Here is a 26433-nt window from a genome sequence, read left to right as displayed (position 1 = left end):
ATTATTGAGCCCAAGCTTCATCTGCATAGCAAAAAGAACTAGAGGAAGCCAAAAAACCACCCCAGAGCTGGGAGTGTGAGGCCACAAGGTGCCAGAAATACAAACAGGTAGCTGGAAGGAAGGAAGGATACTCCATTCTTCCTGCTCTAACTCAGGCTCAAATTTCCCACCTAAATTCCCACCCCCAGAAAAGACACATGGACACAAGCCACCGTTAAAACTAGATTTGTATTTCTGGTTAGATTCCAGAGTGGCAGAACTCAGGAGTTATACTATATTCAACCTGGTCCCCACCTCAGCTTGCCTCCCTCCCTCCCACAAAGGTAACATTGTACAAAACTATATTTACAGGAAAACCAGTTAAAAACTAAGGGTGTATACAAAAGTAGACAAGAGAGCCAGAAATATCAATGCAGGGAAAGCTTTGGGGAAGAGGGAACATCTTATTACACACCAGAACCTGGGATCAATGTATTATGTACTAGTCAGAAAGAAGCATAGCAAATTTCAGTGCCAATTTTAGGGGGAACCAGTCAGTCCAGGGAAAGAGTGGATAGGAAAGACCTACTAGCTTTAATATTACAAAGTCTTAATTATCCAGCCACCCTTCTGCCATATGGGTTCAGAGTCATGTGGTGGGGGAAACATAACAGACTCTCTGACACAAGTCCCACAGGAAAAGAAAGGGCTCAGAAGGCATAGCGGGTCCGGATGTCCTCAAGCTTCTTGGACACCTCAGGTGGGGTTCGGTCCAGTTCTTCAGAGACGTTCTTCTGTTTGTTGGGCTCCATGGAGTTGAACTGCTCACAGAGATCTCCATCTATCACATTCTAAGACACAGAAAAGTGAGGAAGAAATAGGTCAAATGCTTAAAGAAAGTGCCACATGCTAAAGCAGCTGCAAGAAAAGCTTTTATTCTCTCAGATATCTGAACCATTTACAGAGCCAGGAACACTACTCTAAGTTCATCCTTAGTGTCCCGTTTTCAGAGTAGCAAAACTGGGTGAAGGCTCTTCTCTGGCTGGGGTCTGCTCCGGGGGAAGAGGTCCCTGAATATCACCAGCCATTCCTCTCCCCCTCCCCGCCCCATTACTGCCTCCATCAATCCACTCCTTTGATTCTCCTTCATTCAGGACTGTTCTGATTTTTAAGGGAGGGAGGGCCACAGAAAAGACAAGTTACATGGGGCGACGATGCCCCCTTTCAACCCAGATTTCCAACAAAGACAAACCTTAACAGGGAAGTAATAGGAACGAAAGCTGAGGTGGTCTCGCCCACAGAGAGGGGGATGCTCAGACCGCAGGTGCATTTCTACATGTTGGAAGAAGTCATGGTCCTGGTAGAAGAAACAAAAAAATCTGTCACTAAAAGAAAAAAGGGATTTCAACTACTAGTCTACGGTTTCCAGAAGCACAATGAACAGACAAACCATTGATTTTTTTTTACCATCCAAAAAGATGTTAACTATCCAACTGCTCCTCTGACAACCACAGGTTTTCCTGCTACAAGATATCTAAACCTGAAAGAAACCCCACCTGTATTTGCAAAACACAAGAGAACACCACATGTAAAGACTGATTTGTGAAGTCAGATTCCTGATCCCAGCTTCCTTAGCTGGAATGACATAACCCAATTCAGCCAATCCTAGAGTTGACTTGAGGAGGCAGGAAGTACACAGTCTACAACACTGTAATGATCATCATTCCTAGTCCGTGGGGTGTGATTCTGGGGCTTTGGCCTCTAACTAATCCTATACCCACACCAGAACTGAACCAGACCCGGGGTGCCTGGGCGGCTAGGTTGCTTAAGTGTCAGACTCTTGACTTCGGCTCAGGTAATGACCTCAGGGTCCTGGGATCAAGCCCCATGTTGGGCCCCGTGCTCAGTGAGAGTCTGCTTGAGGATTCTCTTTCCCTCTCCCTCTGCCCCTTCCCCTGCTCTCTCTCTAAAATAAATAAATAAATCTTTAAAAAAGAACTAAACCAAACCCTGGTACAGTATAAAAACAAATGGCTTGGGTGGGGGGGATCAGGATTCCTATCTTCCCAGGTACTTCTGTCACCTTATAAAATTTCCAGAACATCCCTAGCTACATGTGGGGACAAAAGATTTGCCCTCTTAGGCTGATTTAGCACCAAGAAACAACCCTGTGAAGGAAAAGGCCAGAAGAGTATGGGAGATTTCACCTCATGGGATGTGAATGGGACAAGGATTCCAATTCCTCCTGACAAGGTGGTATAGACAAGTGATTCTGAGCCTCCAGGGATCAGTGTGGTCTTCTGTAATGACAGCACTGTCTCGCCCACATGGTAGTTCATGATCACCTCTGCCTGTAAGTTGAAAACAGACTAGTAACTATGTGTGCCCTCCGGACCTGTTCTAGATTCCCAAGAGCAAGCAGTACCTCCAAAGGGCAGATTTCACCTTCTTTTAAATACAAACAATACTAACATTTAAAAATACTTTAGAGGGGCACCTGGGTGGCTCAGTTGGTTAAGCGACTGCCTTCGGCTCAGGTCATGATCCCAGGGTCCTGGGATCGAGCCCCACATCGGGCTCCCTGCTCAGCTGGAAGCCTGCTTCTCCCTCGCCCACTCCCCCTACTTGTGTTCCCCCTCATGCTGTCTCTCTCTCTCTCTCTATTAAATAAATAAATAAAATCTTTAAAAATAAATAAATAAATAAAAATACTTTAGAATGTTCTTAACATTTACTTGAGATTAATGTCCTCACAATGCTGAAGTTAGATCATTTCTGGTAAGTCCCACACTGGGCTCCTTGCTCCGCAGGGAGCCTGCTTCTCCCTCTGCCTGCCGCTCCCCCTGCTTGTGAGCTCTCTCTGACAAATGAATAAATAAAATCTTAAAAAAAAAAAAAAAAGAAAGAAAAAAGGCAGCAATCATAGACTTGCTCTCTAAAACATATCTATTTTAAAAGTCCAGAGTTGCTCTACTACAGAAGCATATGCCTACAGGAGAAAAGTAAAGAGCCCAGAACAACCCCTCAAAAAAGAGCTGGTTAGTACCAGGAATGACCCTGTGCAACAATTTTTTCCAAGGAACACACTATGCTCTAGTCACTGCTAAAATGTCTTGGAAAATTCCATTTTGTAGTGATAAAAATGGAATGGTGACTTGGTCATTGTACATCAAGCCCAGCATCTACCCATCAGAGGCTATGAAAGGATTTCCATGTGCAGGAGAGTACTCAGCATAATCATGTGCACTGCAGGTAGCTGACTAAAAAAATGTTCCCTCGGGGTACCTGGGTGGCTCAGTCGTTGAGTGCCTGCCTTCGGCTCGGGTCATGATCCTGGGGTCCTGGGATCGAGCCCCACATCAGGCTCCCTGCTCAGCGGGAACCCTGCTTCTCCCTCTCCCACTCCCCCTGCTTGTGTTCCCTCTCTGTCTCTCTCTCTGTCAAATAAATAAATAAATAAATAAAATCTTTAAAAAAAAAAAAGTTCCCTCAATGTGGGTCATGGGGAATGTACCCTGAAGGCTGGCACCTCCCTTCGGGGTCCCTTCTGCAATCTTACCTTCTGAGAGGCCCCGTTGAGCAAGCCCCGGTCCCACAGGGCTTTGTTTCCTGTGGGATCCTCATCCACTTCGTCATTGGTATTAGGTGGGAGCCTCACCTATAAGGAAGTGACATAAGTCACAGGGCTGGGTCATGCACCAACTCACCTGCATCACCAAGCAACATGTTTGCCCCAGATCCTTGACAAAAGCAAGCCTGGACACGACCTTCGGCAGAGGCCTGAGCCTGTCTCCTACAACCTGGTGTCTAAGTGACAACCTCAAGAGATTCAACCCATGAGCAAGGACAAAACAAAGGCTATAGAACATAAACAAAAGAAGTCAAACTGGGCTTAGAAAGAGAAGCCAAAATTCTTGCAAAAGTAAAAATAAATATTACTCATTAGCTCAAGTGAAACCTATCATCACTATTAAATCATATTCCATAAGGAGGGAGATGGACCAGACTAAAAGACTGATAAGAATGGGGTGCCTGGCTGGCTCAGTAGAGTAGGCGACTCTTGATCTCAGGGTTGTGAGTTTGAGCCCCATGTTGGGTGTAGAGAATATTAAAAAATAGTAATAATAAAATCTTTAAAAAATAAAAATAAAGACTGATAAGAGGGCACCTGGGTGGCTCAGTTGGTTAAACGTCTGACTTCAGCTCAGGTCATAATCTTAGGGTCCTGGATCAAGTCCCACATCGGGCTCCCAGCTCATGGGGGAGTATGCTTCTCCCTCTCCTTCTGCCCCTCCCCCCGCCCCCGGCCTGCTCATGCTCTCTCTCTCTCAAAAATAAGTAAAATCTTTAAAAAAAAAAAAAAAGAGGGCTTAAAGAACACAAAGTTTCCTTTTTAGAACTGGCCTTACTAGGATTGAATTTTATACCTATTTTCAATTTCCATATTAGAGATCATAGTCCTGGGTCCTTGACTTTACCACCGAAAATAGCCAGCTTTCCTACACATCAGTGTAACCCATGTAAACATCAACTCACCACACAAATGTTGCCAAACTTGTCTGCCCCAGCCACAGTATCATAGTCCAGGAGGCTAGCTGTAGTGACCCATCGTGGGTAAGTATCATCGGCGAAAATGATAAGCTGGTTCTCATTACGCTTGTATCGAACCCAGATGAAACTTTCTTGGACATCAGACACAATTACCCTGTGTCCAATAGTCTGGATCCCAGAGATGTAATTGGCAATATGCTGGGGAAAAACAAGGACATCAATGGGTATAGCCTTGAAATTCAGAACCCAGAGAAAGTCCAGCTTCCCCTGATTGTAATGTATATATAGGGCCTACAGAATGGCAGTCAATAAAGTCCTAAAAGATGGAAAAAGAGCTAACTGGTTTTAATACAGTGGATATGTATGCTCAATTCTCACAGTTAAATACTCTGTAGTAGCAAACAGGACAGAAATCTGGTTCTTAGTTTGAAGAAGTCAAGAAACCCACCTAACTTCTGTCCTTCTCAAGTCTCAAAGGCCTAATTAATTCTAAGCCTGGAACTGAGGAACTACAAGGTCCTAAAAAGTCATAGAATTTTAAGTTACTGTCTACCATACCGCCAATGTTTCCTCCTTCCTCACTAGCTAGTTCTGAGGCCCTGTACCAGCATATTTACCTTGTTCTCACACTTTCGGAGTAACTTCTTCTTCCCCAGATCATAAACTCGCAGAAGCTTCCCCACACCAATCAACACCCTCCCCTGGAATGGGGCAATGGCAGCAGGGACCTCTTCCACTGGAGTCTGTGAGACGAAAAACAGCCAATGCAGCTATGAGAACACCAGCCAAATGCTAGCCCCACCCTCCTGACCCAAAACGTTTTTACAAGACAGACAATGAGTAATCACCTTTGGCTCATCAGAGAAATAAACCACATATACAACAGTCTCCATGAACAGGTCCCACACACTGCACGTCACTTAGCAAACAGATCAGTGCCACATGTGAAAGGAAGCCCTGACGCCCAATGAATGTGGTTTCAGAGCCCGTGATAATTCAACTGTTGCCATGAACAGTGAAGCCTCAATGTTGGAGAAGTGACTGCTGCTTGTGGAGGGATGGGAAAGGAGTGCTAGTGACAAGTGACATCTTAGTTGTAAGGGAGATACAAGGAGTTTAGCACAAAGAAATGAGTAATTCCTTCCTAGAGGACACTCCCCTGTGGAAGGCTGAAGGAGCTACATGCGTGTGCTGTCCGTGTGGAACAAGAACAGGACTTTTTTCCCCCTTAATTTAAAAATTGTGATAAAATACATATAAAGCTTACCATTTTAAGCATTTTTAAGTACACAATTCAGTGGCATCAAACAATTTCAGTGTTGTGCAACCATCACCACCACCCATCCCGAGAGCTTTTCCATTTTTCCAAAGGGAAAGTGTATCCATTAAATGCTAATTCTCCAGAGAATATTAATTCTTTAGAACCGCTGGATTTTTAAAAAATAAAAAAATAAAAAAGAACTGTTGGATTTTGGTTACAAATTGGCTACCAGGGGCCAATTCTGCATACACCTACGTCACCACTGTGGCTGGTTAGCACGCAGGTCTCCTGTGGGACTCCCAGGCAGTAGAGCTTCACTGGAGCATGAAAGCCCCAGGATTTTCTGTTTGCCACCAACAGATGGAACATCATCAATCTGGCTCCCAAAATGGTCACCAGAAGACCTGACCCACAACTTAAGCAGAAGTGAGAGAGTCCAGTAGGACCTAAGATCCAGGAGAACCAATGGCTGGTTCCTACCTTGTGCAAAAACTCCAGTTTTTCCCCATTGTTCACGAGCTTGTAGGTATAGACAAAGCCCCCTGCTACAGACCTGGGGTTGAGGATCAGGTCTTTGGCCACGCCCACCAACACATACCAATCATCACCAGTGTTGGAGAACCTGCACACGGCCACACTGCAAACACAGAAAGAGGAATCAGGCAGTAGTTACAGCACAGAGAATTCCCATTCCAGCCCTCAAAACCCTGGATGTCCTGAGCTCCTTACCTAAATGCGGCCTCATTCTGTTCTAGCTGGACAAGATCCAGCGTGTTCCCTTGAATAGGATTCATCACGCGGATCACAGAGGCCCATTGCCCATTGCCAGCCTTAGGAGCTCCGAAAATGGACTCAGGGAGGTTTTCATTGAGGAATGCTGCTGCCATCTCTGCAGCGAGCTCCCGCTCATCCTCCCCTGCTGCTTCTACCATTTCCTAAATAAAAAAAACAAAATCACACACAAAAACGGAAGAGATGATATATTCAGAGGTGGGTGGTGGGTGAGAAGCGACAAGTAGCGCAACACCTCCAGGGGGACTTCATTATCATATAAGTAGCGAAGTCTGCGGGCCAAAACCAGAGTTCCCGAAATGAAGATTAAAGGGAGTAGTGTACAGACAAGGGGAAGAGGGAAACCACTAAAGGGGAAACCAGGTACTCCGTTCTTTAATGCCAAAAAATCTAACATCGGACTGTGGCAAATACATGGCACGTAGCCTGAGATACATAAAATGAAAACACCACTTTCCTACCTACCCCCTCTGATTTCCCTTACTACGACTCCTTGTCTCATCTCTTCCAGGCCAGATACAGTTTTACATGGTGGGAGCTATTTGTTTTTTTGCTGGGAAATGATTTCTGGAAAGAATTGAAAGCTGTCTCCTTTGGGCCTGAACCCAGGAAACACATACACAGACTGTTTAGGAAGCTCAAGGACTGAAGAACTCTGTTCCAGAAGGAAAGCTGAGTACTGAATAAACCCAGGTCAGTGTATTAGTCCCAAGTCACAAAAAAACCTCTAAAACCAAGGATTGAGGCAAAGGGCTCTGCTTAAAGGACCTGACAAGAACCTGGGTCTTTTTTAAAGCAACAAAGAATATAATCAGCAATTACACGAGTTTAAACTTTTCAAGAAAATTTCACATGAATGCCTTTTAACTAAACCCTGAAGGTCAGTCTCATTACCTCTGCCATTTGCTGCTTCCTCTGAGCTTTTGTTGCCTCAGTGTAGGCATTGTGGTCAGTCTCAATGATGATAAGGTTGTTACTCTCAGGGTGAATGACAAATTTCCTGGGTGTGTACTGCAGTGGAAATGCTACTTGATTGAAGACAGCACCTAGCTTCTCCAACGCTAAAATCCTATGGGGGGAAAGGCAGAGAATTAATAGATCACTCACTCAGGATCTAGAAACTCATATCAAAATGGTCCATAGTTCTGACAGTAAGTACTCTAAATGCTGTTGTTTCCAAGAGTTCTGCTGTTAACTACTTCACACAGTGGCTTTCCCTGAAAGATTTTCTGGGGAGGAAATGCTCTACCGCTACAAATGTGAAAAAATCTGTGGGTGTGTCCACATTTATATGAATTCGGAAGAGAGGGAGCACCCATAAATAATGAGAATGTCCATGAATGAGGCAAGGTCTTGACTGGCAGAGATGCGTGTGGGAAGCATGCCAGGGTACAGAGAAAAAAAAAAAACATGAGGCGAGAGCAATTCTGCTGGAACAGAAGGTACATGAAGGTGTGAAGGTTAGAGAGAGAGAGAACAATGACTGAAAAGATCCTGAAAGATGCTGCACAGAAATCTGGGAGTTCACTTGGTAAGTCATCCATTTAACAAGAGGCTATATAGTTCCTTTTTTTTTTTTAAAGATTTTATTTATTTATTTGACAGAGAGAGACACAGCGAGAGAGGGAACACAAGCAGGGGGAGTGGGAGAGGGAGAAGCAGGCTTCCCGCTGAGCAGGGAGCCCGACGCGGGGCTCGATCCCAGGACCCCGGGATCATGACCTGAGTGGAAGGCAGACGCTTAATGACTGAGCCACCCAGGCGCCCCTATATAGTTCCTCTTGATAAGGTTCCTCTTATGAATAGCCAAGAGTTACGACCAGGACATGTACACAGGTGGCATTAAAAGATGAAAAAAGAAAAAAATGAAACCCCAAACTTGAGAAAGTCAAACTGAATAGCTTATTTTTCAAACTGACTAGCCATCTTGCAATATAATAGTGCTCACTCCAACATAATCAGCATAAATAACAGTCTGTCAATTTGCAAAAGGCCTAAATAATTTATACTGAGGTTAAAATTGGAAGACCTAACACTGTAAATGACAGGACCAAATGAGAAAAAGTTATCAGTGATCCAATGCCTGCCTGCTCTAAAACTAATCTAACAGTACTGCCTTGGAAAACAAGACGCTTTAATCTCAAGGAAACTAAACTGTACTGCTGAGTATATTAAAACTTGGCCCTGAAAATCTAAACAGAAGCTAAAACTCTAAACACCGAAACTTGGCTACCAGGTACTTATAATCCTGAGCCAAATGAATGTTTCAGTTGCAACACTCTAGTGCCGTGGTGAAGAGTCGGCTCTCTGCCATCACTTCGTTAACTTCTTCCAACACTCTGGCAAAACCACAATCCCAGTCGTTGGCAGAAAGGATTCCCACTGAGCTTGAACCGTGGGACTCTCACCTCAGGGTATTGGTGGAGATGGCCACAATGCCCTCAGGACACTGTTCAGAGGCGAAGCCAGATGCGAACTCCAGGGTCTCATAAGACAAGGGAGTGAGATGGAAACGAGACTGGTAGGAATAGCTCAACCACGATCGGCTGGACATGGCCAACACCTGAGGAAAGAAAAACATTCCAATAGGCTTAGGAAAAAGACAAACATAGAATGTTAACCACAGACCTTATCTGCAAATTTCAGTGTGCACAATATCCCAAGGAATTTTAGAAACCTAAAAGGCTACCTTAAGAAAAAAGAGAACCAAGAACGCCTGGGTGGCTCAGCTTATGACCTAATCACTCAATCTCTCTAAGCCTCAATTTCCATATGTGTAAAATGGGAATACTATAACAAGCCCGGACGGTTTCAAGAATTAAATGCAGTAACAAGTAAAGAACTAGCACAGCACCCAGCAACAGTAACATTCTTAGCTACAAAGGACACAATGTTTCCCAACCTCTTTCACATTACCCAGTAAACCCTGGTATTGATATAAGGTTGCTCATGGTAGTAGTACCCTAGATAGAAGGTTTCTAGCTACCTCTCAGTCTGCTCCATTTGCCCAGCCTAGAGCTGAACAGATTGATATCCTATTCCACCCATAACCAAAACATAGCTCAGTGCCATGGAAAGCTCTGGATTAAGGGACCCCAGACTTCCCATAGGAAAGAAGCTAATTAAGAGAGAGCTAATATCAAACTAACTATATATGGGTGAATTAATGAAAGCAAAGCTTATGCCAAAGGAACTTTTCTCAGCTGATGCCACTAATGTCCAAACATGCTGCCTGCCCCCTTTCATTACTTACTGCCTCCTGGCCTTGCATCCGGACACGAAAGAGTTTCACAGGACGGGACCCCAGGTACCTAGTGCGGGTGTCAGACAGATCCCCAGTGACAGGGTCCAGGACAGTTCTTAGCAGCACACCATTCTAATAAAAAGGAAAAGAGTGGGTGAAGCCTACTCCTAATGGTAGCTCCCTTGGCTACTTCACAGAATATATAAGTTCAGAACAGGTGGAAGGAAATGACTTGGGGGTTTAAAGAATATCCTAATAATCAGCCAGCCACTCATTCACTCTCACTAAATCACTCACTCAACTCAAATAGTTACTGAGCATTTACTAAGTGAAAAGCACTTATTTTTCACTACATATATGTTAAAATTCTTCCTACCATGCATGTTAAACTCTTCTTTATAATTTTAAATTTTAAGATACATGCATAGTGGGGCGCCTGGGTGGCTCAGTCGTTAAGCGTCTGCCTTCGGCTCAGGTCACGATCCCAGAGTTCTGGGATCGATCCCCGCATTGGGCTCCCTGCTCAGCGGGAAGCCTACTTCTCCCTCTCCCACTCCTCTGCTTGTGTTCCCTCTCTCTCTATATCTCTGTCAAATAAATAAATAAAATCTTTAAAAAAAAAAAAGATGCATGCATAGTTAAGGGGTGCCTGGGTGGCTCAGTCAGCTGAATGTCCGTCCTACTTAGTTTTGGCTCAGGTCATGATCTCATGGGTCGTGGGATGAAGCCCCGCATCAAGCTCCATGCTCAGTGGGGAGCCTGCTACAAGATTCTTTCCCTCTGCCTCTCCCCCAACTCATGCATGCACTCTTTCTAAAATAAATAAATAAATATTAAAAAAAAAAAAAGATACATGCATAGTTAAAATAAACAAGGCCTGTTGTGGTCTCTAAATGCCATTTCTCCTAAAGAGATTAAGACTCTTAAGAGAAACAGCTACTTCAGGTCTAGGGCAAGAATATTCCAGGCATATACAGGGGCACTCTGTTGTATCAGAAGGAAGCACCCAAAGATAACAGGGTCATGTTAAAAGGACAAAGGAACTAACTTCAAAAGGGAACTCCTACTCATCTAAAATGAGGCAATTTAGCATCCAAAAATGAAAAGACCGTAAGAGTTTGAAGCACAAATATATAAAAATCTTCACGTTCATAATGTTATAAAAAAAATTACTTCATCAGTCTCCACTTGAGATTGCTGTGGCACCAACTCCTTACTGTGAAAATAGATGAACAAAGGGGAAAAAACAAAGTATTTATCCTTTCCCTGTATGAACTGTATTTTGGGATAAGCAAATTTTGTCTTTAGAGAAAAGTTCCAGCTTATGAAATGAAGAGTGAAATAGAAAATCATCATTTCTCAATCCCTAATGACATAATCAATCTAGGCAATGGGCATTGATTGCTGCTACTAGGTAAAAGGTTGACAGGGAGCAGATAATTTAAAACAGATACAAACATTCTAACACCACTAAAAGTAGGATAACCAGACATTACATGTGCCTCCTGATGTGATGTAACAGAAAGTAAAGAGCCCACTTATAAAACATTGTCCCCCACAAAAATATTAAATCTGAATCTAATCAACCTCTTCATCTGTGCTATCCAATTCTATAATCATCAAACCACATGTGGCTAGCCAGAATCCTGATGTGCCACTAAGTATAAAATATAAAATATCAGATTTCAAAGACTTTTCAAAAAGAGAGAACATAAAGTATCTTAATTTTTATACGGATTACAAATTGAAATGACATTTAAAATATTCTGGGTTAAAGAAAACATTAAAATTAACTTCATCTCTTCCTGTTTTGGGCTACTGGTATATTTAAGTTACACATGTGGCTTGCAATAATTTTTAATGGACAACATGGTCTAGATCCACCCACTAGTTTACAGGAAATAAGAGAAGATAGACAAACATTAAACACACAAGGAAAAACTGCCAAATTCAGAAGGTGGAAATTCTTCAAGATAAATGATCTGGATTCTTTAAAAAAAGGGGGGGATAGGAATTATTAAAAGAAACATAAAGGGATAGGTCATGCAGATGATGCAAACTGCAGATAACTTTATGCAGATCCTAAGTAGAACCAAAGGTAAAAACATTTTTAGAAAAACAAAAACGAAACAAACCAAGAAAAGCCAGAACGTGAACAAGATATCAGATAGTTGAAGAACTGTTGTGTTGGGCATGGTAATAAAACTGAGGCCTAAAAAGAAAACAACCCATACATCTGTTAGAGCTACATTCTCAAGTATTTATAGATGAAATGATAAATCATGTTGGATTTGCCTTATCATACTTCAGAAGAAAAAAAAAGGGGGGAATAGATACAACAAGAACAGTAGAATGTTGGTAACTGTTAAAACTGGTGATGGGTACATGGAGGTTTGTTACATTAGTCTAACTCCTGTGCAGTTGGAGAAATTTGTAAATTAGGAAGTAAAACTAAAAAGCAAAAAATACCACAGGGCTAGATTATTTACCCAGGGGGTTGAACAAATAATCATTAAGGAAATGAAAAGTATATGGTCAAAAACTGCTGACACTGTGCTATCCTTAGGCTCCTGCTTTTCATGCGATGAAAAGCCCCCGCTGCTTTGACAATAGGGCACACCCAGGGTCCTTTATGACTAAAGGACCCCATTATAAACCAAGCGGTATTAGTTTCCAAAAGCTGCATACTGTGAGAACTGCAAAGGACTCTTGAGGAACCCCTCTAGTTTTGACCCAGAGCAGTGGTCACAACACACCTCTATCAAAGACTCTTCAAAAACTTTGTCCTAGGCCTGACTTGTTCTAATAAGAGCTGAGAGAAATGGAACACACAGTAGCACCCTTCACTTTTCATAAGGTGGTAAACTGAAAAGGCACAGCAAATGCCCGTATTGAACAGGGACTGCACAAAAGCTAAAGGGTTGATACAATGTTAGCCTTGGATCTCTTACCTGTAACCCAATATTCAGGTACAAGAAGCCAATAGAGCCCCTCTCACCCAACTCATCTTGCTTCTCAGTCCCACCCATTTCCACAATACACAAGGACTCAGGCTGGGCTGGGAGAGCCTGCATGCTCAGAGGCTGCAAACAGTCCTAAGGAGGAAAGAGAAAAGAATAAAACATAAGAAATGACCAATTTTGGAAAAATCTACCCAGGGAAATCTAATTCGAGGAGTGGAGAAATAACTTTCTTGTGGACAGGGGAATCCTACAGAGTAAGTTCTATATGGATTACTACTAGTTAGTTAAACCAAATCTTAGAATAAGCTCTGGAGAGAACCATGCTTTCCTTTCCATAGAAGTGGATAATGGTAGAAGTAAAAATAAGCAAAGGGCACCTAATCTTAAAAGCCATCCCAGAGCCAGTCCAAGTCCTTTTCTGCAAACAGTCTTGGGTTGTTTTTTAACTATAAAAGTGAGTCAAGGCTTAAGGCAAGAAAGCATTTAGTAGTCTGGGATCAGGATCTTTAAAGTACTGCAGAAAATTCCTGAGGTGTGCTGCTACGATAATCAGAAGCAGCAGGTGCTGACTGCAGGGGCTAGCCCAGCTGATCCCAGAGACGCCCATCAGGAGTGCGCCAGCAGCTCAGGTTCCAGTGGGAAGATCCTTGAAGTCGAGGGTAACACTCACTGAGGGATCCAGAGAGATGATTCTGACAGTATTGTCCACCAGCCCCACAGCCAGGAAGCGAGACCGCTGCTCTCCAGGAGGCACGTTGGCCAGACTCATGCATACTACATCTGCCGACATCTCCTTCCGCTCTGTGTATTCATTCAGCTGTCCTGACTACAGAAGTGACACAGAGAAAGGTGACAAACCACTCCAACTTGCCCCTAAACCCTGGGCCTGGGAAAGGAAGAGGGACTGTTAAATTCCTTTTTGCTTCCTCTCACTCCTCTTACTATCATCAATGACCAAGAATTTCTCTACTTGAGGTCCCAAGACTGAACTCTACAGGCTAACAGCAAGGAAAATTACTGACAAGACAATCAAGAGACAACACAGTATCTTTGTCTTAGACAAATACAACATGCCATAAATTTTCTAAAGCAAACCTAGCTCTCAGGAAATAGAAACATATAAAACTATTTATCTGTTCATGAAAATACTCTGGGTAAAAGAGAGTTCAGGGCGCCTGGGTGGCTCAGTCGTTAAGCGTCTGCCTTCGGCTCAGGTCATGATCCCAGGGTCCTGGGATCGAGTCCCACATCGGGCTCCCTGCTCGGCGGGAAACCTGCTTCTCCCTCTCCCGCTCCCCCTGCTTGTGTTCCTGCTCTCGCTATCTCTCTCTCTGTCAAATAAATAAATAAAATCTTTAAAAAAAAAAAAAAAAGAGAGAGTTCAAATACGGAACTTAAAGACAAAGAAATCTCAACCAGAGGTACAGTTAGACTATCAGGTTGGCCACATCCAGAAACTAAGAGCATGATAATTAAGTATACCCAACATGCTTCCATACAGAAAAGCAAAAGAAAATTTCTGAAATGGCTTCAGATTATAAAAATTAAAACTTATGGCCCATATTTGGTGGAAAAGTAGAGTGTGAAGGGCAAGAGAAGCAAGTATTTCACTGCTAAGATAGGATTTCATAACTCCAGTTAGAATTAAGACATGAACTTACCCTTCCCACCCCACCCCCACTGGGCCAGACTGGCTTACGTACACTTTCCCTCTTGAATTCTCCTTGTGAGTATCATCTAGATACTGGACTACAACTGTCATCTTTACCTCTGGACCCTTACACTAAGTCCCACAATGAATGATAAAATAACATACAGGATCCATCTCAAAATAGACCAGCTCTCCTCCTGTCAGGGCGATCACCACCTGTCGCTGGTTCACTGCACATTTCACAATCGTTTTCTTTCCAGGGGTCTTCCACTCATTGACTCTCTTGTCTGCTCGTATGTGTCGAATGCCATCAGGATACACCTAGAGTCAGTGACCAGAAGGAAACTGGACTTTAGCAATGTGACTCATTGCTTAGCATGACCCACACACCTAACAGATCGGTCACTCTTGTCAGAACTGGAGCCACTGCATTTCAGTCATCCATTGGGTCAATGACAAAAAGGGAGTTACTAGGCCCCGGACAAGTCAACTTAAAACAAGTTCATGTTTGCAACGTCCACTTCAAAAGAATTCAAAGCTCATTAATGTGAGCACAGCAGCCTACACCACAATGAAAGGACAAAGTAAGGTCAGTAAGTAACTCTCTGGGAACCTCACCTGCACCAAGGCATCATCTCCTAACAACGAGCAGGACAAGGTTGGGGTGGTACCCAGGAACCCAGAGTCAGTCACTTCTTCCACAGTCTCTCCGATGGACAACACAAGTGTGGCATTCACGAAAGACACAATGATGTAGGCATCAAACTCATCTGCAAAAGGGAAGATAAGAGGAGGTGGTTAGCTAAGAACTCATTAGTTACAAAGCTAACTGAGACATACTATGTTTTCTCTTCAGAAACCTTCCAAGGCACTTCTTCTATGTGTAGCCATCACACACACACACTCATGTGGCAAACGGACAGGATGATCCAAAAGATAATTGAAGGTCATAACAGCCTACAGATATACTTTGCTTCTTTAAATGCCTAAATACATTCAGAGTAGATATACCCACCCCAATACCTCCGAAAGCTAATTTTTCTAGAGACATCTGCCGGAAAAATGCAAGAAGACAAAGCAGGGTAACCAGGCAGGACGAAGTTCTGAATACTACAGTATTTATATATACTGAAGCTAGAGCTTGTTTATTTGTGCCAGATGCAAATCACAATTCATTTTTAAAAATAATCCTTATAACCAGGAAAGGTCCCCAGCCTCTTCCAAAAGAAGCTTATGTGGAACACAAGACCTAATGAATAAAACAGATTATTTAAGCTTCAATGAGACTATCATTCTCAGGTTCATAACTGAGAATCCCAGGATGTCCCAATAAGAATGAGGTAAGAGCATTAACCAGGAAGTGGGGGGGGATGGGGGGACCGTTTATATTGTCAGTCCTTGACCTCTCTACTCTCATTATTTAAAAATGCAACTATTTAGGGGTCATAAGCAACCCTATTAGGATTTGCTTTTCATTTAACAAAACATAGTTATGGATAAACAAACACTAATGAGTTTCTCAAAGTCAGAGGATCTGAATACAGGAAATCCCAGAAGTTTCTCATACAGATCCCATTGTTAAAGACCACCTATTTCCCATATATGCCATCCTACACATAAAACAGCTTCTGTGTGTCTCCCACATCCAGCACAACGTTGGGCATACAGCTTGATAAATGCTAAAGAAAGATATATTTATTTTTCAGAAAGGATTGAGATTTCCCTATTTTACATTTGAATTTTCTGTATCAATTCCCCTTTCTGTCCCCCTTCCCCCATAAGAAATCAGGTGAACGAGGGACAGAACGACAAGTAGACAAGGTACTAAATTAAGGTGTTTTTTTGGGGGGGGGGGGAGAAGGTACTAAATTAAAGTGGCTACCTCACTCGTAGCCGAAGTAGCTACAGTACCCTTCGTGCCTAAGCCCTTGTCAAAGTTTAGTACCATAGGGCTGATCCACCCCAATCACATCAAGAACACAGTTCAGATTCTGATTGCTCCAAAGATGATTCAGCTGAACCAAGATTACTCAATTAGTTCAGAAGAATCAGTGTTCTTCACAGAAAAAGAGGCCAACTAAAGATGTATCATTGGTGTAGCCTAGAGTAGTATTCTGCCCTATGAGCAGGACATGTTCAACTTGATGAACTATAATCAGCATTTTTAAATAGAAATATATAGAAATAAATATAATTTATGAAATTGCTTTACACATGAAATTACTCACCCAGTAAGGGTGAGTACTGTTTTCCAAACCTGTGCTTAATACATGCATATACTGAATGGGTGGCTGAAAGGCAAAGATCAAAGATCTTTCCCAACGGGTATAATCCAATGGCTATACCAGGAATCCAGAATAAGTGTTCAAGTTCCAAATCATAAGGAGTAACACTGGAGAAGCGGATAGCTAGTTTTAGATTATTTTTGTTACAACTGTTAAGATGTATCAAATGCTTTGGAGACACCTTATAAAATGGCTTCGTAAGACAGTACTGTTCACCATCATGTAAGGACATGGTTGTCCCTGAAATGGATGTCTTAATAGTTTACAACAAAACCAAAATGAATCTCCACACAACACCAAACTTGGAAGCTTTACTCCAGCTGTTTTTGAACTGGAAATTTATAGTGTCTAAAAATAACAGAAATTGCTTAATTTTAACTATATGAATATTGTCCTTTCCCACATTCTCATTACTGAAACCTAATATCCTAAAAACTGTGCCAGAGCAAATTAAAGCCAAACAACAAATGGCTGTTAAATGGTCAGGATTTCTGGTCTCTTCCTTCAGTCAAGGGGAAAGGGAGAAACTTACAGCAAAGAGACCATGCAAATTTTAACTAACGTGCAAAAGAATGGGGAGACGAAGGAAGGTGGGCTGCCTGGGTCTTTATCTTCCCTTTGACCCAAGGCCCCGGACTGCTCAGATATAAAAATAAAAGAGATGCTCAGTGGACTTAATAGGGTCTTACATTCCCTGAGCAAGTCAACAAGCAGTAGAGCTGCTTTGTATCACAGATTTCCTCATAACATCTATTACTCTGTGAATACTAAGCACACTGTAACTTCTCCCGTCTCCGTTCTCCAGCCAGGAGGACCTATAGCAGGCTAGTTGCTCATGTCCTTGGGAAACTATAGGTTAAAAGTTGGAATTCAGGGCGCCTGGGTGGCTCAGTTGGTTAAACGACTGCCTTCGGCTCAGGTCATGATCCTGGAGTCCCGGGATCGGGTCCCGCATCGGGCTCCCTGCTCAGCGGGGAGTCTGCTTCTCCCTCTGACCCTCCTCCCTCTCATGCTCTCTCTCATTCTCTCTCTCTCAAATAAATAAATAAAATCTTTAAAAAAAAAAAAAAAAGTTGGAATTCAGAACAAAATCAAGGTAAATGACCATAAATATCCACTTTGCCTTTTTCCAGAAGTTACAAGTTTCATATAAAAGAAGAGTAGTTCAGGGGCGCCCGGGAGGCTCAGTCAGTTAAGCCTCTGCTTCGGCTCAGGTCATGATCCCAGGGTCCTGGGATCGAGCCGGGAGCCTGCTTCTCCCTCTCCTTCCACTTGTGCTCTATCTCTGTCTCTCTTGCTCTCAAATAAATACAGTCTTAAAAAAAAAAAAAAAATCTTATATATATATAAAAAAAGAACATTAGTTCATACCTCAGTGAAGAATGTATTAGGGTATGAGAATGCATCTTTCTCACTTAAATAGGACTTCTATCTGAGCACTGCTGAAGCAGCCCACAGAGGAGGGAATACTTTATTCTTCTTTCCTCTGCCTTAGTATCTGAAGCTCAAAAGCTCACTCTAACAGGTAAAGTGACTTAAGCTTCCAGTATCTCATTCTTACTTTATACTCGGACTACTTCATGCCTGTCTTGCCTCAGCAGTCCTGATTATACTCCCAAAAAAGGCAGCTTTCTCCAGGACTTGAGTCAGTACAACTGGAACATACAAAACTCCAAAGGAAGAGTATGGAGTTAAGGTTTTCCTAGCTGTAGATTCTTTCAGCTTAGTGAAAGACAAATTAGTCATATTTTCCACTAAGGGAAAAAGTAAGGACGCTGATTCCTGCCTCAGACCACGTAATGTACAGGCAGATGGGCATGCATCTCTATAATGCACGACAGCCAACTGCAAAGTTACCCTCTGAGAGATGCCATCAGGGCAGTCTTATTACTTTGTGCAGATCCCTCTCCCTGGGTAAACTATAAGACCCCATGGTAGACCCTAGCAGTACGTACACACCTGTGGTGATCAGCACCTTCACCAGCCACCTGTGGAAGAGAAAAAAAGGCTTGGTATTGGTAGTGTGCATCACCACGTACCAGCCAAGGTTAGTAGTTGCCTGGAAGACTACAGCATGTGTGGACATGTGGGCTATTCACTCAACAGTAACTTGGAGTATCTGGAAAGAGAACGAACAGAGAGAACCTGACCTGTTTTTGCGGGTGATCACCCAAATTATAGTTTCTAAAGAGTAAAATTTATCAGGATTTAAGTCTTTTCCTAGATTTTGGTATTTAGAGAAGAAAAAATTTCAGCTACAAGTTCCATCATGCAACATACTACTTATCACTGACTTATCAAGCACTGTCCACAGGATTCTGATTCTCCAACATAAGCCCATTCCCTGTCCTCTAACTTGCCCTGGCAACATGCTATGCCTTTCATTACATCAGCACACACGCAGTGTTGTATACTTGTCTTCTTTTTTAGACTCCAAGTGCCCTGAGAGGAAGGGTCCTACCTTAATTACTCTGAGTACAAGGTAGACACTTGAGAGACTGCAGGATGAAGAATACAGCACTTATCCTAAAAAACCAGCAAGACCCACAGACTCCCACTACAGGGTTAGTCAAATGAACACTGGATTGGAAGTTCAGAGTCCGTGCTTTCAGTCTCTATTACCTCAACGCACTATCTTGGACCACCACAGTCAACCTGTGTGATTTTTCTGCCTTCATCATAGAAATGAGGGGTAACCTTCCTGTAAATCTAAACCTGTGTTCAATTTAAGAAATAGAAAATGAAACAAAAACACAAGAGGGGGGAATATTAGGTTTTATCTCAAAGGCTCAAAAAATTCAAAGTGTAGGGGCGCCTGGGTGGCTCAGTCGGTTAAGCGACTGCCTTCGGCTCAGGTCATGATCCTGGAGTACCGGGATCGAGTCCCGCATCGGGCTCCCTGCTCAGCGGGGGGTCTGCTTCTCCCTCTGACCCTCTTCCCTCTCGTGCTCTCTGTCTCTCAATCTCTCTCTCAAATAAATAAATAAAATCTTTAAAAAAAAAAAAAAAAAAAAAAAAAAAAAAATTCAAAGTGTAGGCAATGTTTACATCAAGAGCTGTAATATCAACCAGCCACGAAGCTAAAGATGATCAATACTGACCAGTTTCTTTATGAAGACATTACACAAAATGAGGAAATCCTTCAAAATCAATCATCTGAGAATTATCTTCTCAGCAAAAATGAACCTACTAATTTCCTGTTTGCTTTTTCTTTTTTCTTTCTACTCATCTCAGACTTGGCTCAAATGTCCACATGAAAACAAAATCCACCACAATGCATTCTACTAATAGGAAGAGGTTTCCCTCCTACACATTTCCCAGCTCCCATAAAATCAAACATTAGAACATCAAAATATCAGGAGATCAAAGTATCAGGAAGATTTCCAGCTGTTTTCTTGAAAAAGCTTTGTATGCTGGCCAGGGTGATCTTACTCACCAGGCCGACATTCCTAAGGGAACAAGAGGAAGACGAAGTCTAGGAATAGAAATGACCTACACCCCCGAAGAATCCAAGGGAAAATGAGAATTAAGTTTCATTTCTCAAATTCAATTGATTCAAGACTTTCCTGCTGTTGTACTATTATGCATTTTCACTTAAATTTTATAATTTTAGGATGAAGTGACTACTTTTATCCAGGAGCATGGACTGTTTCCTCCATCCCTTCTTTTCCACCCACTCTAAAATTCTGATTCCATTCAATCTCAATCTAAACTTTCCTGAAACACAACTACACCCACTGAGCAGCACTAATTAATAAGCTTAATCAAACCTCTTAATACCTAGAACAACACCTTTAACTTCACCGTAGTTTCAGCACAATAGAAGAAAACACTGAAGAAAAATGAGGAAGCGAAAACTTTCCCTCACACCACACCTCTTACACAGATGGAACCAGTATCCTAAAGATGAATATAGTCCCCTTACTCATGTGCACAAAAAAGTGAAGGCATCCTGATTCAGAGAGTCTGAGAAACATGGTGTCAGGCCAGAAAATGTTTCTAGTATATTGCTAAATAAAGCAATATAGAAATTTTATGAATGCAGACTCCTAAGCCTTCTATTGTCAATGTCACCCAGACCCGCATTTTGACTACTGGGAAAGGGCTGCTTACCTTCAATGTGCCGACGCACTGTCCAGACAGCATTAGGGTTACCGGGTAACTCAGAGACAGCCATTTCTGATACCTGATAGGAGAGGAGACAAACCACAGATCCAGTGAGCATAGAACTTAGCTCCTTGCTTACAACTACACTAGATAAAAGGATTCCAAAAAGGCAGTGCTCACAATGCACGTTGGATTAAAAGAATGGAACCAGGGCACCTGGGTGGCTCTGTTGGTAGAGCATGTGACTCTTGATCTTGGGGTTGTAAGTTCAAGCCCCATGTTGGATTGTAGAGATTACTTAAAAGTAAAACAAAAAAAATTTTTTTAATCTTTAAAAGAATGGAATCATTTTATTAAAAAAAAAGAAGAATACTAAGAACCAAAAAGGCTTGGAAATACTGGCAATCCCCGTAACAAAGTTTAGCAAAAAGTGATAGAATATTTAGGATAGTTGTTGCAGCAAAAACCATACGATTTCTTTCAGTATGACATGCCTGCATCCTCCTCAAAAAGAGAGCACATAGAATGAAACAGGCCATCATCTAAGTTAGCATCCCATTTCTTCCCTAGCTCCCTTAAGGCCAAATCCCATCTCTCAAGGGCCAATTCAAATGCCACATCCTTTAGGAAAAATCTTCCCTTATCCTCTTGCAAGGCAGTCCACTCTCCCTCCTATAAGCTCTCACAGAAATCATCACCTCCTAGCGCATTTACCTAAAAAGTGATTTCAGGAATTATTCTGTCCTTCCTACTAGATTTTATGGTACCTAAGGTTAGAGTCAAGAATCCTCTGAGTATCCTATAGTTCTCAAATATGAGAGGAAATGAAATATTTGAGATGAACTAAATAATCTAGAAGGGAAAACTAGGTGTAGGTTACATATGAACTCACTATAAAATTCCTGTAATTTTTCTGTAAATATAAAACCATTCCAAAATAAAAATGTTACTTTTAAATGACCCAGAAATGATGTGCTTAAAATATTGTACCATGTAACCCCATTTTACAGAGAGTACTCACATATACCCATTAAAGGCATTACCTTTTTTTTTTTTTTTTTTACTTAACTAATAAAATAATAGTAATACCTGATCATGGAACAGGAAAATTGTGGAAAACTTCATCACCAATAAAATATCAGTTTTGGAGTGCCATACTCTATACCAAATATAACATGTGACAGTGACCCTGCTCAAATGAGACCATAATTTAGCTTAACAACAGGTTCAACAAAGAGATATAGAGGAACAAAGTAACGTTTAACAATTTCAAAATATTTTTCTGTATAACAGAGATCTTTTGTAGAACTGGAAAAAAGTGGGAAGAGGTGGAAGACTCAAAAATAATTCTTAATTGGATTCTTACACTGTACACAAAATTTTCTGTTAATGCACGCATGCACTTTTGGTGGAGAATGTTAGCTTCTGTCAAATGCTAAATGGTATCTGATGAGCAATCAAAAACTGTTAGTCTAAATTGGGTTCAAGTCATTAAAAATTTACTAGCCTGGGTGCCTGAGTGGCTCAGTCGGTTAAGCGACTGCCTTCGGCTCAGGTCATGATCCCGGAGTACCAGGATCGAGTCCCACATCGGGCTCCCTGCTCAGCGGGGAGTCTGCTTCTCCCTCTGACCCTCCCCCCTTCTTGTGCTCTCTCTCTCTCTCACTCTCTCTCTCAAATAAATAAAATTAAAAAAAAAAAAATTTACTAGCCTGATGAGTGTTTTGACAGAGCCAAAAAATTTTCAAATTCCCTGAAACAGCAGTATTAATAGCTAGCATAAATTGAACAGCTACTGTATGCCAGACCTTGAGCTAAGTGCTTCTTCATATGCATTATCTCATTTAATTCACACAATCTTTAAAGCAGGTACCATTACTGAGCTCATTTTATAGAAAAGAAGAAACTAAAGCTTAGTAACAGCTATTAAATGGTAGAGCCAGAATTCAAAACCAAGGTCAGTCATCTTGGCTATGTTCCAATAAAAATTTACAAAAACACGCAGTGGGTCACTGACAGCTTAGAGTCTGCCAACCCCCAACTCTAAAGCAAACTGCCATAGGAAGCTTTATTTTCTCTTAACAAAATCAACTCCAGGGAACTTGCTAAGAAAAGCATCAACCTTAGAACAAATTAAGAGGATATGGGATTTGAGTGTCCATGTCACCTAAAAGATCCAGCAATAAAGGATTTATTAAATAAATTCTGATCCATCCACTATAGTGGAATATTGCAAAAACATTAAAAAGAATACAACTTAGGAACATAAACTTACATATATATAAATATAAAATATTAAAAAATACAGTATTAATATAGTTAAAAATACGTAAATACCTAAACACTTTGATTACAGACCAAGACTAGAAGAAAATGGAATAAAATGCTCCACGCAGACTTCCTCCATGTTTTAGCTGGTGAACCTGGAGCCAGTAGGGGTTATTTTCCCCTTTTTAACTCCATTTGCCAATTTTTAAAAATGTGTCTACTGTGCTAACATGTTAAAGATCAGGAAATTTAAACTTTGTTATGGAAAAACAAGAGGAAGAAAACATTTTTTCTTTCATATAAACATTAAATATATCATTGATCTCATCAGAATAAAGCCATAAGCTGCTTTTTCAGTGATTCTCCCCAAACCCTGCAAATGATTTAAAAATGCCCAGCTTACCTCAAGTCCATGCCTTAGGACTCTCAGAGATGATCGGGGTCCCCTACCACAGGCCACATAGAGCTGTGGTGTGTCTTCATTGGCCAGATCAGCTATCTGAACAGAGAAAAAGGAAAAAAATGTCTACTTCTACCAAGTTTTCACAACTAAACCTGATTTTCTTGGGGGACAAAGTACTTTTTAGTTTAGTAAGCTTATATATTGGCTATAAGCCCTGGCATCATTAAGGGGAAAAGCCCTCATGTTCCAAAAAGCAAACCAGTTTGAAGCAACAAGTTTTACTAACAAAAAAGATTTGCATCAGTTCTTCAGTTAGCAAAGTATTTTTTTACAGCTAGTAAAAAGAGTGTTATATAACCTTGAACTGAAATTTAGTATTTCCTTTCAACTAAAAGTATAAACTATAATATTACCAGTATCTGTGACTGTCACCAATAAAAATGACATTTATTCATATAACATTAAAACTTATATACTTCCACATTATTCCTCTCATCATTACTTCAAAGTTACATTCAATAGATCTGCTAGACTACACATTATCAAAGTTGCCTTATCTACAGATACTCCTATGATGTAACTAACCATTGGGTAACTATACCGGATTGTTCAGCCACCAGATGGGGAAGCCATGTGTTATGGTGTATCCCAGACATCTAGCTGCTTTCCAGTACATCTGTTGGTCAACATATAATGAGGCCAATCATTTGTACTGTAGTTTTGTCAAAGAGGTCAGTTCAAGGAAAATTCTTGACTGCCTATAAGGCAATACAGTTTACTGTAACATGGATAAATATTGTGTTGAATGCATACAGCCTCACACTGATCTCTTCAAAAAAATTAACTCACCTATTTCAAATGCACCATCTTGTTATTTAAAGCCTTGATAAAGAAGCACATATATCACTTTTTCATAACTTAAAAATATCTTGCTATCTTGGCTATTTTATGTTTATGACTACATGCATTTAAAAATATTCAGGGGCGCCTGGGTGGCTCAGTCGTTGGGTGTCTGCCTTCGGCTCAGGTCATGATCCCAGGGTCCTGGGATCGAGCCCCACATCAGGCTCCCTGCTCCGCGGGAAGCCTGCTTCTCCCTCTCCCACTCCTCCTGCTTGTGTTCCCTCTCTCTGTCAAATAAATAAATAAAATCTTAAAAAAATAAAATGAAATGAAAATATTCAAAGACAAATCTTAAAAAAAAAAAAAAAGGCAGGGGGAGCGCCTGGGTGACTCAGTTAAGTGTCCAACTCCTGGTTTAAGCACAGGTCATGATCTCAGGGTTAATGAGACCAAGCCCTGCATCAGGCTCCAAATTGCGCGGAGTTTGCTTGAGAGTCTCTCTCTCCCCCTGCTCACATGTGCGTGTACACACGCAGACACGCGTTACTTTCTCTCTAAATAAAATCTTTAAATATATACATATATATAAAAACATTATTCAGAGAAGAAATCCAGTTGCCTCACCAGACTAGTAAAGACATCTGGCACAAAAAAATGCTTAGCCCCACTACAGATACCGGAACTTTCTGTTAATTTTTTTACCTACAAACTATTTACACAATTATCTCCTCAAATTCCAATGAAAGGGGGGGGGGAAATCACTAATAATCTATTCAGGAATTACTTAGTATTTTCTACTGCCTCAGGGCTAATCTTCTCAAAAAGAAAGAACAAGAGCAGTTCATTTCAAGAATGGTTAATTTTACCAGGAATAGTGCCTTAATCCTGACTTGTTTCCCCAGCACAAAGTAAACAAACCTCTCTCTATTGAAAGTGTGATCAACTAGACAGGGTAGGCTGGTGCCTAATGGTCACTCAAACCCCAGCAACCCAGGATACAAACGCATGGCAAAATTCCTCCTACAATTGAGTGCCAGCAGCAGGGACACAGTCCCCATCCTGGGCCACCGTGGGTTCCTCCCTGAGGATATATTTTTAAAAAGTTGTTACTGATTGATCCCAAATGTCTCTGGAGTATTTTAAGAAATGAAGTGTTAAAATAAGATAGATATAAGTGTTCTTCGACTACAAATATTCATAGACTCTTAACTGCTAAAAGGTCAATTTCACAACACTATGAAGTACATGAGCCTATTTACATAAAAAGAAAGGGGTGGGGCACCCGGCTGGCTCAGTGGTTTAAGCGTCAGACTCTTGATTTCAGCTCAGGTCATGACCTCGGGATCGTGAGATCAAGCCCTGCATCAGGGCTCTGTGCTGGGCCTGGAGCCTGCTTGAAATTCTCTCTCTCCCTCTCCCCCCCACCCCCTCCACGCTCTCTCTCTTAAACACAGACACACACACACACACACACACACACACACACACGTGTACTGACAGATGCAAGGAAAATGCCTGGAAGCAAACACAGGAAGTTGTTAATAGCAGCATCCTCAGTGGATAGAAAGTTGAAAATAAGACTGGGGGTAGGAATTTTACCATTCACCTTGTGTACAGTTTAGAATTTTTATATTGAACACGAGTTATAGAATTAAAAAAAAAAGTCTACGGATTTATGTAATGGTTTTTAGTTCCCCACTTTCCACCTTTACACTCTGGTGATTTCCACAGATATGCTGATGAATCTCATTCTTAGATTATATCTTAATTTAACTGCACTTAAAACTTGAAACTCGTTCAGATTCAAAAACATTTGGCTGGCACTGCTCATTGTGGAAGTGACTGGAAAGACCCACACCTGGCAAAACAAAATGGGAGACAGACTGTCCAATTCATCAACCAGCACAAGGTTTTTGAGTGGTCTTGGTTGGAAGAAGAACGTGTCTCCTTCTTCCAGAGGCATGGCAGATGAAAATTCAGGTTCTTCATCATCATCTCCAAGATGTGCAATTTGATATAAGTAACTAGGAGGAAGCACAGAAGAATTTAATTAAACACCTTCTGTCTAAAGATGATGTTTACCATA

General features: G+C 41.5%; 1 protein-coding gene across 2 annotated transcripts in view; it reads right to left on the bottom strand.

The window, feature by feature from the left end:
- Positions 1–209: 209 nt before the first annotated feature.
- Positions 210–26433, bottom strand: part of SF3B3 (splicing factor 3b subunit 3) — a 43359-nt gene continuing 17135 nt past the window's right edge. For both annotated transcript variants that reach the window (XM_081806354.1, XM_081806353.1), the window contains exons 9-26: positions 26206–26371; positions 23505–23600; positions 20840–20912; positions 15060–15211; positions 14607–14762; positions 13461–13616; positions 12779–12922; positions 9837–9959; positions 8992–9146; positions 7478–7652; positions 6521–6726; positions 6272–6428; positions 5148–5273; positions 4516–4728; positions 3539–3637; positions 2187–2330; positions 1232–1336; positions 210–830 (exon numbers count right to left, since the gene is read on the bottom strand). In XM_081806354.1, the coding sequence (XP_081662480.1) occupies positions 690–830; positions 1232–1336; positions 2187–2330; positions 3539–3637; positions 4516–4728; positions 5148–5273; positions 6272–6428; positions 6521–6726; positions 7478–7652; positions 8992–9146; positions 9837–9959; positions 12779–12922; positions 13461–13616; positions 14607–14762; positions 15060–15211; positions 20840–20912; positions 23505–23600; positions 26206–26371 (2587 nt within the window). In that variant the 3' untranslated portion in view covers positions 210–689. The remainder of the gene's footprint in view (positions 831–1231; positions 1337–2186; positions 2331–3538; positions 3638–4515; positions 4729–5147; positions 5274–6271; positions 6429–6520; positions 6727–7477; positions 7653–8991; positions 9147–9836; positions 9960–12778; positions 12923–13460; positions 13617–14606; positions 14763–15059; positions 15212–20839; positions 20913–23504; positions 23601–26205; positions 26372–26433) is intronic.

The sequence above is a fragment of the Leptonychotes weddellii genome, chromosome 16, assembly GCF_054177405.1.
Source record: "Leptonychotes weddellii isolate Sample4059 chromosome 16, ASM5417740v2, whole genome shotgun sequence".
In the NCBI taxonomy this organism is placed as follows: domain Eukaryota; kingdom Metazoa; phylum Chordata; class Mammalia; order Carnivora; family Phocidae; genus Leptonychotes; species Leptonychotes weddellii.
Note: the sequence above shows the minus strand (reverse complement) of the source record. Positions and strands in the feature narration are given on the sequence as shown.